The 17,333-nt window shown below is 34.6% G+C and overlaps 1 protein-coding gene across 1 annotated transcript in view; it reads left to right on the forward strand.

Annotated features, from left to right (window-relative positions):
- The window catches only part of UTP20 (UTP20 small subunit processome component), a 95,675-nt gene that overhangs the window by 58,117 nt on the left and 20,225 nt on the right, over nt 1-17,333 (forward strand). The window contains exons 30-43 of the mRNA XM_072773298.1: nt 1,571-1,788; nt 2,343-2,487; nt 3,635-3,722; nt 4,940-5,083; nt 5,274-5,324; nt 5,439-5,591; nt 7,384-7,539; nt 7,864-8,004; nt 8,453-8,590; nt 11,773-11,912; nt 12,366-12,448; nt 14,914-15,203; nt 16,229-16,368; nt 16,588-16,744. Of these exons, the coding sequence (XP_072629399.1) occupies nt 1,571-1,788; nt 2,343-2,487; nt 3,635-3,722; nt 4,940-5,083; nt 5,274-5,324; nt 5,439-5,591; nt 7,384-7,539; nt 7,864-8,004; nt 8,453-8,590; nt 11,773-11,912; nt 12,366-12,448; nt 14,914-15,203; nt 16,229-16,368; nt 16,588-16,744 (2,044 nt within the window). The remainder of the gene's footprint in view (nt 1-1,570; nt 1,789-2,342; nt 2,488-3,634; nt 3,723-4,939; nt 5,084-5,273; nt 5,325-5,438; nt 5,592-7,383; nt 7,540-7,863; nt 8,005-8,452; nt 8,591-11,772; nt 11,913-12,365; nt 12,449-14,913; nt 15,204-16,228; nt 16,369-16,587; nt 16,745-17,333) is intronic.

Consider the following 17,333-nt stretch of genomic DNA (forward strand, 5'->3'; position numbering starts at 1 on the left):
AGAGACTGTTCAATATTTATTACCGCATCTCCCTCCACAGGGGATTTTGTGCCCCTCTTAATCCGTGGTTAGTCAATATTCATTACATTTTTTTTTTAAGATTTTATTTATTCATGAGAGATACATAGAGAGGCGCAGAGACACAAGCAGAGGGAGAAGCAGGCTTCATGCAGGGAGCCTGATGTGGGACTCGATCCCAGGACTCCAGGATCACACACACCCTGGGCTGAAGGCGGCTCTATACCGTTGAGCCACCTGGGCTGCCCGGTATTCATTACATTTTGAAAGAGTGACTGAAATTTCTGACAGCGCTGTACACGGAGCATGTCTAGTGTACCTTGGCATCTGGTTATACTGCTGTTTAGTAAACACAGTACGGTCACTTAGAAGTTGCATTGAGTTTAAATGGGTTCTTGCTAGGACCTTGGCAGCAATCAAAGCAATCCTCTCACCTTTTGTGCTTGAAAAAATGTTAAGACAGTGTACTGCATACTGTTAAGAGAACAGTCTCCAACGCCACACAAACCTAGCTTCAAATCCTAGCACCACTGCAGGTTGTTTGACAAATTTGGCCTCTCTGAGCCTCAGTTTCACCATCTGTAGAATAGAAATAATAGCAGTACCTACCTTACTGATAATAGAGATGATAACATGTAAAGGACCCTGCTTGGTTCCTGCGCACGCTCTGCGTAATACCTGTTGGACAAAGATGTATGAATACAACCACCTAGAACTTTTCCTCAGTTTGTTACTACTAAGTATATTATAAGTGCTTGAGCTGTTTTTCCAACAGTGATAAATTGGTGAAGCCATACTCTGAGTCTTTTTGGTTTTACCTTCCTGTTGATTGTTAAGAGGACTACATCCTTAACGTAAAACAATTGCTGGTTTTCCACTGGTGGAAAGCCTTTGTGCTCTTTACCCTGTTGGTGTGTGTTTCCTCTGGGTAGGATGCTCCTATCATTTATGTGAGTCTTTCATCTTTGATAATTGGGAATGGATTCACCCACCTCTCCCAAAAAATGATCCTGATCTCTGAATGTTGCATATCCTGATACAGCAAATGTTTCTTTGGTCTGTACTCCTGATTCTCATGTTTGAAGCACTGGTTTTTATGTGAGTGTATGAACATTCATGTTCTAGAAGGCTTATTTATAAATAAAAAAAAAATAGCCTGTCTTCAATACATTTCTTTTAGAAAAGGCTTAGATTTTGGAGTTAGACTGTGGCTCACATCTCAGCTTTACTACTTCTAGCTCAGTGGCTTTAGACAAGTCTCAGGTTTTTATCTGTAATGTGGGTACAGTGTTACCACATTATAGAGATGTTATGACGATTAAATGAGAGATATACATAAAGTGCCTAAATACTGTAATGTTCGTGAGGTGCCTAAAATTATCCATCCAATTTTAGATTTTAAAGTAATTTCCCTTTTGAATAATCTTATTAGTGTTCATATATATATATATATATATATATAAAAACTCAATATGAAAATTCATATGGAATATGTTTTCAGAAATAAATGTATTGAGAAATAAGATGACAATTTCAATGTTTTTCTTTGCAGATACTTCCCTTTCCTGGCTAAACAGAAACCTGGGTACCCAGAGTATGATATCCTAACCAACGTTTTTGCAATTCTCTCAGCAAAGAATCTCTCTGAAGCCACAGCCTCTATGGTGATGGATATAGCCGATGACCTTCTTAACCTTCCAGATTTTGAACCCACAGAAACACTTTTGAGCTTGCCAGTAACTGGATGCGTATACACAGAAAGTGCAGATGGTATGTGTGCTGTACAAAGCAAATGAGTCCTAGGTTTTTGAAGTAGCGTTTGTGCCCTCAGAAAGGAAAAAGTCCATGCAATTTGACTCTTTTAATTACTTATATTATCAAAAGAGTTTCTTTTGATAATAGGAATTAATGCCAATTTATATAAACTGAATTTTCTTTGCAGTAGTAGAAATTTAGATTACTTATGCTCCAGAACACTCAACTATCCATCAGGAAATTATTAAAGGACTTCCACTGCTGTGTCTCTGAATTCTTCCTGTCATATTATCCTAACAGTTCTTTTACTACTACCAAAAATGGTTTAAATAAAACCTCAGGGATCTCTTACATAATTTTTAATTTAGCTAATAATACATCTATTATGACTAAGAAAATAAGTAATTTAATCTTTGGAGTTTAAATTTGTTAAATATTTATAAAAATTTGAGTGCTTTGTCATTATGAAGATAGTGTGTGATTATCTTTTAAGAGAATAGTTAATTAAAATCAAAACATCACTGTTGTTTTTTTTGTTTTTTTGTTTTGTTTTGTTTTGTTTTTTTCAGAATCTATCACGATGGGAGGACGATTAATTCTGCCTCATGTACCTGTAATTCTCCAGTATCTCAGCAAAACCACAATAAGTGCAGAAAAGGTGAAAAAGAAAAAGAATAGGGCACAAGTCAGTAAGGAACTTGGCATTCTATCAAAGTAAGTGATACACTGGTCCTTAAAAGATAACATTACCATCCGTGGTTTTAATTTTTGCTGAATTTTATCTAGTTTTTCAATTATTTTAATAACAAGTTGAAAAGGTTTTCAGTATTTTTAAATGCCCTCCCTTTTTAAGTTAATGTAGAATTCCTTTCTCTCCTGGAATATTCATTAGAAAACTTTTATGGCATCTTCATCTTATTACAAAAGAACAGTCTTCAAAATTCTAAAGTAGACTAATAGATTTGTGTATTTTGTTCAGTTAGAATTTTGAATTACATGAGATCACTTGGTTTTCATATTTTTTTAAGTTTAATTGATAAAAATAATTCATTTAAAAGAGCAGGTTGTGGTTGTTTTGTTTTTTAAGAGTGGAGATCTTCCAAAGATTTTTAATGATACTCTTTGGCAGTAGACCTAATAATATAGAATTGTGATTTCTGTAGCAAGGTTGGTAAACAAGAGTGCAGAAAATGTTTCTATTTCAAGCTCTAAATTGTTACAGTTTATTTCTGTTACCCCAACAATGACAAAAATGATATATTAGAGTCTTTCAAGAACTTCTTTGAAATGTTTTATTTATACTATTGCATTTCTAAGTTATTCAGAATGGGAAACCACACAAAATACACTCATTAAATTTTATCGCAGGCTGTATGCTAGTGAAAAGAGGCTAAGAGATTAGACACCAGGAAGACCAACGTTTGAAAGGCCTGCTCTACTGCTTCTTAGCCATGTGACATCAGCTTCTCTAAGTCTCAGGATTTTTTGGACAAAATGGGGCTAAATATAATTCCTACATTGAAGGGTATTGTGGGAGTTAAATTGAAATACTGCACATAAAGCCTTTAAAAAGTGGCATTTAATGTCATTTTCTTTGTAAAAGAAATAGCGTCAAAGTATAGCATCGATGTTTACTCTGACCCACCTATAAAATCAGACATTATAAGAGAAATAGATTAGTAGCCGTGAACCTGAAGTTGGAAAGTGGATACTGCTGAGTAAGTGTGTTAAACTGTTCCTACATGAACACATAAAAACCGTCTGTGTCTGTTACATGTTTTTCTACAAAATGTTTAATTTCTTAGAGAAGTATTCTTAACTTGTATGTCTTCCTTACATATCAGTTTTTCCCCTTCTCTAGGATCAGCAAGTTCATGAGAGACAAAGAACAAAGTTCTCTACTCATTACACTTCTCCTTCCTTTCCTCCAGCGTGGCAATATTGCTCAGGTATAAATTCACAGGACATTGGCTTTGTCTTTTTTTTTTTTTTTTTAAAGATTTATTCATTTATTTATGATAGACATAGAGAGAGAGGCAGAGACATAGGCAGAGGGAGAAGCAGGCTCCATGCCGGGAGCCCGACGTGGGACTCGATCCCGGGACTCCCGGATCACACCCTGGGCCGAAGGCAGGCGCTAAACCACTAAGCCACCCAGGGACACCCTGGCTTTGTCTTTAAAGTGGCACTTTGTTATTAAGATTAATCAGCGAGCAGTAACTTCGGTGGTTAGATTCTGTGATGTATTTGTGAAAAGACTTTACACAGAGATATAAAATTAAAAACAGAGGAGAAACATTGGAACAGAAGTAGGAATGGGGGCAAGCAAAAGGGTGGAAGCATTCATCATCAATCCTTTCTTTAGCTTCCAATGCATTTCACGATTCTTTTCCCTCTCTCACTTTGATCAGTAAAAAATCTGGATCCCAAGAAGTGCATCGTATATATGGATCACAGTTGTAGAACTGAATGAAAAGTCAGACTATATTAATATCACTTGTAGCTGAGTTTCTAAGATGGTTTTCAAACCTTAGTTCAATCTCGAGTAAAAAAGTCTTCCTGTGGCTCAAATTTAATGAAGCTTTAGTAGCTACACTATCTCTTACCACACAGTAATTCAGGAGTAGGGAGACCACAAATCTATAGACAACCGGAAGTGTGGATTTTTCTTTGGACTAGACAGTAGACAGTTTTATTCTATTTTCTATTAGAATTAAAGGAAGAAATTTTTAATGGACATTATTGTGGATTTTATGTTAAGATGCTAAGAACTTTTAAAGGCCTGTGAAACAACTTTTATAATTACTACTTGTGCTTCTTATTCATGATTGTTTTCTATGCAGTAATACATATTTAAAAATTTTATTTATTTGAGACAGAAAGAGAGAAAGACCATGAAGGGTGGGAAGGGGCAGAGGCAGAGGGAGAAGCAGACTCCCCAATGAGCAAGGAGCCTGATGCACAGGGCTTGATCCCAGGAGCCTGAGATCATGACCAGAGCCAAAAGGCAGATGCCCAACCAACTGAACCACCGAGGGCCCCACCCCCCACTTTTTAAGAATTTATTTATTTATTTGAGACAGAGTGTCTGTGGTATATAACAAAGTCAAGTTGACCAGTTTTCTAAATTACTGAAATGTGATTTCTCTTAATATTTCTTCTTAAGGATACAGAGGTTGATATTTTGGTGACAGTACAAAACCTGTTAAAACATTGTCTGGAGCCTACAAGCTTCCTCAAGCCTCTAGCAAAACTCTTCTCGGTTATTAAGAATAAGTTGTCAAGACAGTTGCTTTGTACAGTTTTCCAGGTCTGTAATACTCATTTTTACCCCAAACCCCTTTTAAAAAAGATATCTGACATATAACACATATTAACAGCTTTCTTGGTGCCAATATGATGTTTCATATAAATTTAAGTGGAAAGAGGGAGTTGAAGAGAGGGGGGCAGAAAAGTTAAGATTTTATTCAGTAATAATATACTATTTTGATTCCTTTTAGACACTTTCTGATTTTGAGAATGGATTAAAATATATTACTGATGTTGTCAAGGTAAGAGAGAAAGTCTTATTTCTCTTTTGCTTCAAAAGTATTATCATTTTTGTTTGCTTAAGATTTATATACCTTCATCTGTTTTCTGTATTTCAATGTTTTCATTTCTTGTAGCTTAACGCTTTTGATCAAAGACATCTTGATGATATCAACTTTGATGTTCGCTTCTCAGCATTCCAGACGATCACCTCTTACATTAAAGAGATGCAAACTGTGGATGTTAACTACCTAATTCCAGTTATGCATAATTGTTTCTATAATATGGAGGTAGGTTTTTATAGCAAAAAATTTATGAATTGTTTCTCGTTGTTTTGATAACACAACTATGTGACCTGATTTCTTAATTTGTGTTTTGAGCAAGACAAGAGTTCTTGTGTAAAATTTTTTAAATATTTTTTAATTTAAATTCAATTTACAAAAAAAAAATTTCAATTTGCCAACATATAGTATAACTAAATTTTCTTTTAGTTGCAGGCTATTTTGTTTGGTGAAGACCATATGAGAATAACATTCTCATGATTGATTGATTGATTGATTGATTTTACATTCTCATGATTTAAAAGACCAATATCTCGAATAAAATAATGCATGTGGAAGCACCTTGAAAAATCTGAAAGCTGTGTAGTAAAATCAGGAAATTTAAAAAGAAAAATAGGGAAATTGATAGAGATAGAAAGTAAGTTAGTAGTTACCAAGGGCTGCTTGGGGAGGGAAGACCTCTGATTGGTACAGGGTTTTGTTTTGAGGCTGATGAAAATGTTCTGAAGTTGGATAGCAGTGATGGTTACATAGCCTTGTGAATATACTAAAAAAGCACTGAATTGTACACTTTAAAAGGATGAGTTTTATAGTATTTCAATTATATCAGTTTTTTGAAGTTTCATTTCTATATTATTTGACAATGTGCCCTCTTTTATTGATAAATATAAAGGGTTTGGACGATATTAAGTACTATGTTTTTGTCACTCAATTAAAACCTAAACTGGAGAAAATAAAACCCTTGGTTTATTGTTAACTATGTAAGGGTATCCGTAATCTCTTGGTGGCATTTTATAGTTATTTTCTGGTATTATATAATTATGTAATATATGAAAAAGTAATCTCCCCATCTGGGGCTAATTCTTCATATTTCATGTCAAATTCCAGCACAGAGAATTCCACATCACTGCCTGGTTGGCTGAGCTGGCAATACTTTTTCCACGTTCACTACCTACATTGCTCAAACCAGAAACTGGAACACAACTAACCAGAATTATATCAGCCAACTTTGTTATTTTCAGTGATCATGTGATATTGAATATTGAAAACTGGCTTAGTGCTTTTGTTCTTTTTGCTTTGAGAAATAAAACTAACTGAAAAGTCTACTTCATCATATTTTCCAAATCAGAGTTTTATTTTTCAGTAAGCATGATTTTTCAAAGTTATTTACTATAGGCATACCTCATTTTATCACACTTTGCAGATACTGTTGGGGGTTTTTTGTTTTTGTTTTTTACAAATTGAAGGTTTGTGGCAAGCCTGCTTTGAACAAGTCTTATCAGTGCCATTTTCCCAACAGCATTTGCTTATTTTATATCTCTGTGTCATATTTTGGCAATTCTCAAGTTATTTCAAACTTTTTCATTATTATTATATTTGTCATGGTGATCTGTGATCAGTGATTATTACATACTGAAATCACAGATCATGATAAGTATTTTTTAATTAAGGTATGTACCTTGTGTTTTTAAACATAATGCTATTGCACACTTAATAGATTACAGTATAGTGTAAACATAACTTTTATATGCACTGGGAAACCAAAATATTCATTTCACCCACTTTATTGTGATTTTCACCTTGCTGTGGTGGTCTGGAACCGAACTCACAGTACCTCTGAGGTATGCCTGCCTAGCCCTACATCGGGTTCTTCCTTAGGTATGATGTACTTGGGGGACATTTCTTAGGAGAGAGTTTACATAGAAGAGAGGCAACATTTTGTAAACTCTTCCATTGGAAAGTAATATGCCATATTATAGTTATTACACAGAATAATTTGGGTTTTTTTTCCTGTTTCCAGTTAGGAGACATGTCTTTAAGTGATAATGCCAGCATGTGCCTAATGAGTATCATCAAAAAGCTAGCTGCCTTGAATGTCACAGAGAAAGAATACAGGGAAATCATTCATCGTTCACTCCTGGAGAAGTTAAGGAAAGGATTAAAGAACCAGATAGAGGTATTTGGGTTTGCAGTTGTATCTTTGTCTCTTACGTACTTCTGTTATGGGTTTTAGTTTTGTTTTTATTTTTCCCTACTTATGCTGTTGTTGAAAAGCAGTCAGGGTTAGTACGTTTAATTAAAATACTTCATTGCATCAATACTTTCAAACTCTTGAGAGTGGGAATAGGAAGGAGAGTGACCCCCTCTGTGTTTACAGTGGGAATGTTTTACTTAAAAAAAAATGTACAAAAAAAATTATAGTAGCTTTTTTCCTGTGTTTCTTAGTATTACCTAGATAGCAAATTCTTAAAAAATTTTTTTCTTAACTTGGCATTTACAGAATATTCAACAGGATTATACCACAGTGCTTTCCTGTTTAATTCAAACCTTTCCATATCAACCAGAATTTAAAGACTTGGTGCAGCTTACTGATTGCCATGATCCAGAAATGGACTTCTTTGAGAATATGAAACACATTCAGGTAGAAGACACTTCTGTGTTGTTTTTTTTCTGTGTATAAAATAAGAATTTCAAACTGTTCTGCTCATTTAAAAAGATTTAAAAAGATACAATTTTCCAAAAAGTTTTGAGCTTCTCATTCCTTGGTCTTCGATTGTCAGTCAAATTAGTGCAGGAAATGATCATTTTCTTAGGGTCTGTTTTCTTTTTTGGTTTACAAACCAAAACAATAGCGTCATATTTCTCTGCCATTTTCTAATATATGTATAAATACTTTAGGATCTATCATTAAGCAAATGCCATGGATTCTATCTCTGGAAGCGAATCAAGGCACAGGTGTTACAGGCTTACATAACACATGGCCTGTATTTCATTCCTTTAATCTTTTCATGGAAAAGGAACATGCTGAAATGGAGCTAGTTGTAGGTAAGTGTGTTCAGTAACTAATTCTTACTTTATTTAACTCACAGATTCACAGAAGAGCAAGAGCCTTGAAGAAATTGGCAAAACAACTAATGGAAGGCAAAGTTGTACTATCTTCTAAAACTCTTCAGAATTACATCATGCCTTATGCCATGACTCCAATTTTTGATGAGAAAATGCTCAAGGTAGGACATGAGATCTAGAAACCATTAAACCTCTACCCATACCAGGACACACTTTTCCAAAATGCATATGGAGTTGGTAACATACATATTGATGTTGTCACCATAATTAGAGATTTAAAATATTTCTGAAGCCCTCAGAATGGTACTTGGCACATTGTAAATGCTCTATAAATGATAGCTATAATTTTTATTTTAACTATTATTAGCTCAGAAAGGCCAACCACAAAATATTTCCCCTCTTAGAAATAAATGATCACATTACAACATAGCATACTTTTATTTTTGTATCATAAGACTTAATTATGGTAAATGCCATTAATCAGCATTAACAATCATTATTTTTCCAAATGGCTCATAAGAAATGAATTAAACAATAGCTACCTTTTCTTTAGCACTATACCAGTTAAAGGAATAATCCTACTTCATCCTCACCACAGCTTAACCCTGCGGGGACTCTTGTTACTCTTTTATAGGAAAGTAAACTGGGAATAAGTGAGATATTTAACTTTCTCAAAGATGTACAGAATGAGAATCAGTATTTGAACTAAGGATTGTCTTCACTATTTTACTACATAGTACCAAAAACTGCCTGGCATGTTGTAAGGCCTTGATAGATATTTATTGATTAGGTTAATGAAAAGCAGTACCCAGAAATTTAAGTGTATTTGAGGTGATATCAGGATTTGTGACTTGAATTTACACTGTGTTGATCACATGGTGTTGTGCAAAGTTAGATTTCCTCTTGTTTCAAAAATTTTTAAAGAATTACCTAAATAAAAAGTACTCCCCTAAATTCCAGTTTAAAGTCAGTAAGCACAACCAACTTATACTTTGATGGCAGCAAAATAGGAAAAGGTGTAGATGGAAAACATAAATTATATTTATTTTGATTGATGTTAACATGATGTATCTTTTTAGTGTTTTATTTTTAACATTTATCACTTTATATTTACAGTTGGTTTCTAGTATATAGTGTATAACTGGGTCTTGGTTTTATCAAATCTGACAATCTCTGCCTTCTCATTGGTCTTAGGCCATTTACATTTATTTATTTATTTATTTATTTATTTATTTATTTATTTATTTATTTATTTATTTTTAAAGATTTATTTAAAGATTTATTTATTTATTTATGATAGACATAGAGAGAGGCAGAGACACAGGCAGAGGGAGAAGCAGGCTCCATGCCAGGAGCCCAATGTGGGACTCGATCCCGGGACTCCAGGATCGCGCCCTGGGCCAAAGGCAGGCACTAAACTGCTGAGCCACCCAGGGATCCCCGGCCATTTACATTTAATATTATTAATATGGTTGGGTTTAAATTGTTGATTTTATTTATTTCCCGCTTGTCTCTTTTTTTTTTCCTTGGATTAGTTGGCTTTTTAAAATGATTTCATTTTATCTCTCTTGGCTTATTAGTTATCATTGAGCTGTTTTTTTGTAGGTTTTACCTCTGTATCAGTTTTAAACCATACCATACATTGTTAGTATTTTTGCTTTAAACAGTCAATTATCTTTTAAAGAGATTTTCAAAATAAGGAAAGATCTTTTATATCTGCTTACTTATTTATAATTTCTGGTCTCTTCCAATTATTTACAATTTTCCATTCATTCCTTTGGGTAGATCCAGACATAATCTTGTATCATTTTACTCTTACAGGAAAACTTCCTTTAAATTTTTTTGTAGCACAGGTCTATTGTTGATGAATTCTTTCAATTTTTATTTATCTTTTCTCATTTTTGCTTTTACAGACTGTTTCTAGGTATGCAATTCTAGATTGACAAGTTTTTTTTTTTTCTTTCTGTTTTTTAAAGATAATTGCTCTACTACCTTCTGGCTTATATAATTTCCAACAAGAAGTCATTCCTGTCTTTGTTCCTCTGAGTGTATCTTTTTTTTTTTTTCCTGGCTGCCTTGAAAATGTTCTCTTTAACACTAGTTTTAAATCATTTGATTACAGTGTGCCTTAGTGTAGTTTCCTTGTTTCTTGTGCTTGGGGTTTGTTGAGTTTCTTGGATCTACTGAGTTGTAATGTTTTTCAAACATAAATTTTGGATATTATTTCTACAAAGATACTTTTGGGTCCCCTTCTTGCCTTTGGAGACCCCAGAATATTAGGTCATTCAGACTTGTTCTAAATACACTGAGGCTCTTTTTTTTTTTTTTTTTAAATTAGTTTTCTGGGTTTCATTTTGTTTCATTTCTGTATCACTATATCTCCAAGTTCACTAATCTTTTCTTCTGCAGATTCTAATTTGCTTTTAATCCCATCCAGTGTGTCTTCCCTCCCAGAACTGTCTTTTTCATTTCTAGACATTAAGTTTGGGCCTTTTTTTTTTATTTCTTATCTCTCTCTGCTTAATATGTTCTTACTTTCCTCTCCCTTCTTGATCTTATAGAATGTAATTTCATCATTTGTCTTACTGCCTTTGTCTAGTATAGGTCTGTCATCTGTGTCATTTGGGGATCTGTTTCAACTGGTTGGTTTTTCTTCTTGTGAGAGGTATTTTGCTGCTTCTTGGTATGCCTGTGCAGCTTTCCTCTCTGTGTAGCTCTCTCCTCTCTGGTGCTCTGCCCTTTGGACACTAGTTGGCCACATCCTCAACTCTGCCTCCGTACATCAGGGAGACCACTGAGCCCTTTGTGTGTTTCTCCTCCTATGAAAGAACCTGACAGTTCTTCTCACACAGTGAATTAGGGCAATTATAAGACACACTTCATTTGCCTTTCTCTCAGGGAACACTGAACTGTACTGCTTGATGTCCAAAATCTGAAAACTGCTGTTTCATATATTTTTGTCTATCTTTCTGTTTTAAGGTATGAGGATAAATCCAGTCCCTATTCTCTATGATGGTATGAAAGAGCTGTCTCCAAGGCAGTGTACTCTTGAATGCTGAGCTGTGCATTAAAGTTAACTTTAGCATTTGTCAACTTTTTACACATGAATTTAATTTCATACACAGCCTGTAGGCTTAAGCATATTAAAGTACAGTGTCACTCCTTTAATTTAATAGGCATCTTTTCCTACAGCTAAGAGGGGAAATGGAGTATAGTTAGGGCACTCTGCTGTAATTGCTGATCACCTACTGTCTAAGCTAGACAGTAGCTTAGACATGAAATGAGCCCTATATTTTGTTAGGAAATGTTTATTTTGTATTGATGCTCTGGATTTGTTTTACAGCATGAAAATATAACCATTGCTGCCACAGAAGTTATTGGAGCTATTTGCAGACATCTCTCTTGGTCAGCATATGTATATTACTTGAAACATTTCATTCATGTTTTACAGACAGGACAGATCAATCAAAAGTTGGGTGTCAGGTATGTATGGTCAAACTTATTTTTGTTTTATTTTTAAAATGTCAACTTTGGGGGCACCTAAGTGGCTCCATCAGTTAAGCGTCTGCCTTTGGCAAAGATCATGATCCTAGAGTCCTGGGATCAAGCCCTGCATCAGGCTCTCTGCTTGGCAGGCTCTCCCTTTCCCTCTGCCTGCTTCCCCCCTGCTTGTGTGTGCCTGCTTTCTCTATCAAATAAAGAAAATCTTTAAAAAAGAAAAAGAAAATAATCAATTTTGGATTATTTCCTAAAGCAATCTCTTTAATCTCGGTTTACTTTTACCTTCTGTTAATGAAGTTATGCTAATGTTTGTTAAAGTCAAAAATAACTAAAGCTGATAAAAATAATTTTAATGTCTGTAAGTCTTTAAATGTTTCCTTGTAATCGTCAAATGATATTGTGAATCAAACATTTCTTTGTACCTTTTTTTAACAGTTTGCTAGTAATTGTGTTAGAAGCATTCCACTTTGACCACAGAACTCTTGAAGAACAAATGAGAAAAATTCAGAATGAGGAAAGTAAGTTTTTAAAACTTTCTTAAACTAAATTTCCATTCTATTTTTGGATAATTGATGATAATTAATTAAAGATGACAGAATTGAGCTTACCATCTTTTTCTGCTCCTATAAGCAGTGACCAGTGAATGAGTCAGGGGAAAGTTAAAGCAGAGGGTTTGAAAATTTGTGTAAAAACTTATTTAGCAGTAGAAAAGGCTGGTCCAAAAAATCTGAGCTGTAGATTACTTATGTAGAAATACAGTTTTACACCTGCATGTATGGAAAGCACATTAAGCAATGAATGCAAAATTTAAAAGAATTAAAAATTGGAGCAACAGTTAATGAAATATAAAGTAGATATAATAAGAAAGGATCATCAGATCTAAAAATAGATATTTGAAAGATTATAAGTTGGCAAAGCTCTGTCAAGATTGGTCAGTGAAAATAGAAGGCACAATAAACAACATTAGAAACTTTAAAAGGTCACAATTAAATGAAAGGTAAAATAATGTTATGATCTTTGTACTTAAAATTTTTTTTTAAGATTTTATTTATGTATTCATGAGAGACAGAGAGAGAGAGGCAGAGACACAGGGAAAGAGAGAAGCAGGCTCCATGCAGGGAGCCAGATGTGGGACTCGATTCTGGGACCCCAGGATTGCGCCCTGGGCCGAAGGCAGGCGCCCAACTGCTGAGCCACCCAGGTGTCCCAGTACTTACAAATTTGAAAACTTGAGTTAGACATACAAATTCTTAGAAAAATAAAATACAAAAGGTGGCTTTAGAGGAAATAGAAAATCTGGGTGTATCTCTCTCTAACCACTAAAGAAATTGACTCTATAATTAAAAGACTTCTCCTGATGAACATACCAGGTTCACAGTTTTATAGGCAAATTCTATAAATATTTAAGGAATGGATAATTTCAATGTTATGCCTGCTATTTGAGACGATTGATAGAGGAAGCCTCCACAAACTCACGAAGTTGTTATAACTGGTTAGTGGAATTGAACGCATTCAAAAATGTGGTCATCTGAAGAGACAAAAGGGAAACATTTGATTAAATTCAGTATCCATGATATCAAATAAGGAATAATTAGAAATTTCCTTAACCTGTTAAAAGAAAAAAATGAACACTTAAATGGGTGAATAGATTGTTTTTGCTAAAGACATTGAAATATTCTGGCCTTCAGTTTGCACTACTCCCAACATTCCTTCCTATTCAAAATTTTCTAATTCTTTGGTTCACAGTAAAATTACTATAGAGCCACGCTAATTAATAACAAAGACTGGTTTGAATTTATAGGAACTATTTTGTTTTTTAAACCACTGATGTACTAAAGCCCCTCAATGGTTTATCTTCAGGCAGTCGGATCTACATTTTGCAATTTTGCATAAAAAGAAACATTAAAAATTAAAATACTTAATTTGCTTAACTGTCTCTTTCTTCTTAGATATGACTGAAGTTTGAAACATTTATTGAGTACCTACTATGACCTGGGCCTTTTATAGATATTATCTCATTTGTTCTCATAAAAATCTTATAAGAACCTTAGTTGTTAGTTACCCCATTATTTTTGATATGAGAAATTACAGTTCAAAAATGTAAAGTAACTTTCCTAAAGCTACATGGCCAGTAAACAAAATAAAGACTAAAAGCTACCATTTTTGAAAGTCGGTGCATTGTCAAACATATTTTGGGTGCATTATAAACTTTATCTCAATTAATCCTCACAATAGCCTTGCAAGGTAGGTGCCATCTCCATCTTATTGATAAAGAAGCCAAAGCCTACTAGGCTTAGGTTAATTGACTGTGGTCACATGGATTATTAGCAGAGCCAAGCCTAGACTTGCCCCATAGTACTGCACTGCCTAATTTTCTTTAGTAAACTGAACCCTATATAGTAAGGGACATTTCTGCATGAGAATTGTTGGTCGTCATTATGTTTTTCATGCTCATAAATATAGGTTTTTGTTTTTGGAAACCTCCACCCACAGTACTTTGGAAGCTTTTTTTCTTTTTTTTTTTTTTTTAATATTTTACTTATTTATTCATGAGAGACACAGAGAGGTAGAGACATAGGCAGAGGGAGACTGATGGCGGGACTTGATTTTGGACCCTGGGATCATGCCCTGAGCCAAAGGCTCAACCACTGAGCCACCCAGGCATCCCTGGAAGCTTTCTTTTGGTTAAGAATCTCCTTCCGGCCTAGTCTCCTGGTGTGTTCCCAAAGTACCCTGTACTTGCTGTCCTACACTCATAATTGTTGATTTACCTGTCTCTGTTCCTCACTAGGCTCCAAACTGTAAGAAAGCAAAAAACCATAACCCTTTCATTTAGTGCTGTTTCCTCATCACTTACCCGGCCTACCTACCCATACTGATAACTAGATAGTTTTTATTAGATATTGGTGGGAAAGACTATGTAACACAACTGTGTTGTTTCCTTATTTGATTTAAAGTGACTTTTGTTGTTTACTAAACATAGACACAATAGAAGTGATTGAGTTGCCAGAACATGAAACCATGGAATTAGAGCAAATGGATGAGGAAGAGAAGGAAAACGAATGTAAAACTTTGTCAGACGACAACAAGGAATTAGAAAACCCTGATCCAGCTAGTCGTGAAGAGACATCAGCTAAAGAACCTGAGTGTATCATGGAGTCTATCTCTTTCCTTCCTCGGAATAAGGAAGAATTGGAGAGAACAATTAAAAATATCCAAGGAACGATAACTGGGGATATCCTACCCAGACTCCACAAATGCCTCGTATCTACGGTAATCATTCTGCTTGGGGTTCAGGAGGTCTGTGTGAACCAGGATGTTTGTGGGATCCTGTCAGACTGAGACTCCTAACCATTAATTGATTTCAGCTTTTGGATTTTCTTTTACCTCAACCTTTAAGAATTTACCTCCCTTGATTTGTCTCATCATGTTTGGGTTCCTCTCCTGTTGCAGCTAAGCATCAGTGTTCCTTCATTATGATTTTCATGTGGTAGATAAATGCTCTGTATCTCCAAAGCAGTTAATTAGATGAATCTCATTTCCAAAGAAAAGAAAATTTTTAAAAATTAGAGTATGTTTCCCTTATCAACATCTTGGGCACTTCTCTGATGTTCAAAATTCATCTTCTTCCTGGTTAACAGTGGATTCTCATGAAGTCAGAGCCTTTCCTTCAGTTGTAAAACATGGATTGGCAAACTGTGGTCCATGGACTGGATCTGTCCAGCAGCCTGTTGTAAATAAAGTTTTATTGAACACAGTTTCACTTACTGTTTTATATATTGTCTAATTCTGCTTTTGCATTACCACAGCAAAGTTGAATAGCTTCATCCAAGACCATAAAGCCAAAAATATTAACTATCTGACCCTCTACAGAAGTTTACCAGCACCTAGTATAAAATATTGACATGATCATTTTGTATATTTGTAGATATAACTTATTTGAGGTGCTGTATTTCTTATATACCAACAAGTGTCATGTAAACTCTTGAAAAATCCCAATTGATACAAATCTCTTAGGATTTTTATATATTTCACAGCAGTGTTAATCTGTGTCGGTGAAAATGTGGCTTTATTTTTTTCTGGTTGCTTCTTTGGGGAAAAAACCTTATTCCTACTATTTTTATAATTTTAAAAGGTTATTCTCAAACTGCATAATTTATTTTTTTCAGATGATAAACTTAGAAATGGTCATAAGATGTATCAAAAGAGCTTATCTTTCAACTGCAAGGTTGCACAAGTGTTTCTAGGTCCCCCATCCATTTATTTTTGTTTTACTTTAACCTAAATTTTTCTTACAGACTAAAAGGGAAGAAGAACACAAGCTCATAAAATCTAAGGTTGTGAATGATGAGGAAGTAGTTCGAGTTCCTTTAGCTTTTGCCATGGTTAAACTGATGCAGTCCCTTCCTCAAGAAGTTATGGAGGCTAATCTGCCAAGGTATATTGTGTGACAAATTAGAAAAGTTCAGTGAAACTCAAAAAGTGTTTCTTTCTTTCTGACTATTGAAACTCTTGTGAGGAAGAGAAGTACTGTCACAATTTGCTGTGATTTAGAATCCCAATTGGGAAATTGGGGTACTGAATAAGAGACAAAAGGATGTTTGTAATTTTATTTGCTTGCTTTTTGATTAGTGCTTTTCAATTTTTCATTTTCTAGTATTTTGCTGAAAGTATGTGCCCTCCTCAAGAACAGAGCACAGGAAATCAGAGATATTGCACGCAGCACTCTAGCAAAAATAATAGAAGATCTGGGTGTGCGCTACCTACAATACATTTTAAAAGAATTACAGACTACCCTTGTCCGTGGATATCAGGTAAATTGCATTATGTGCCTTGCAGTCATTCAAGTTGAATTGAAGTTCAAGTATTTGCAATTTGAGCACTAAGTGATGGTGATTTGGGTCTATCTTCAGTAAAGTTGATCCACCAAGATAGCAATCAAGAATATTCACAAGTTTCTAATCAGCATTGTAAAAACCTATTTTTTAGGGACACCAGGGTGGCTCAGTTGGTTAAACATCTCCTTCGGCTCAGGTCATGATCCCAGAGTCCTAGGATCCAGTCCCGCATCCGGCTCCCTGCTCCACAGGGAGTGTGCTTCTCCCTCCTTCTGCCTGCCACTTCCACTGCTTGTGCTTGCTCACTTGCTCTGTCTGTCAAAATCTTTAAAAAACAATAAAAATATATTTTAAAAAAATTCTTATATTTGATTTTTATAAAGATGCTTCTAGGCCTTGGTTATATAACCTCTTTTTTTTCCCAGACCATTTGATACGAAGGTTTATATTTTCTGAATTCTTAAAAATATCCTTGTTGAATGCATACCGAATGTATTACCACAAACGTGAATAATAAAGAACATAAACATTTTTTAGGAGTTAAATGATATGACATAAGTAATAA

This window comes from Canis lupus, chromosome 13 (genome assembly GCF_048164855.1).
Source record: "Canis lupus baileyi chromosome 13, mCanLup2.hap1, whole genome shotgun sequence".
Taxonomy (NCBI): domain Eukaryota; kingdom Metazoa; phylum Chordata; class Mammalia; order Carnivora; family Canidae; genus Canis; species Canis lupus.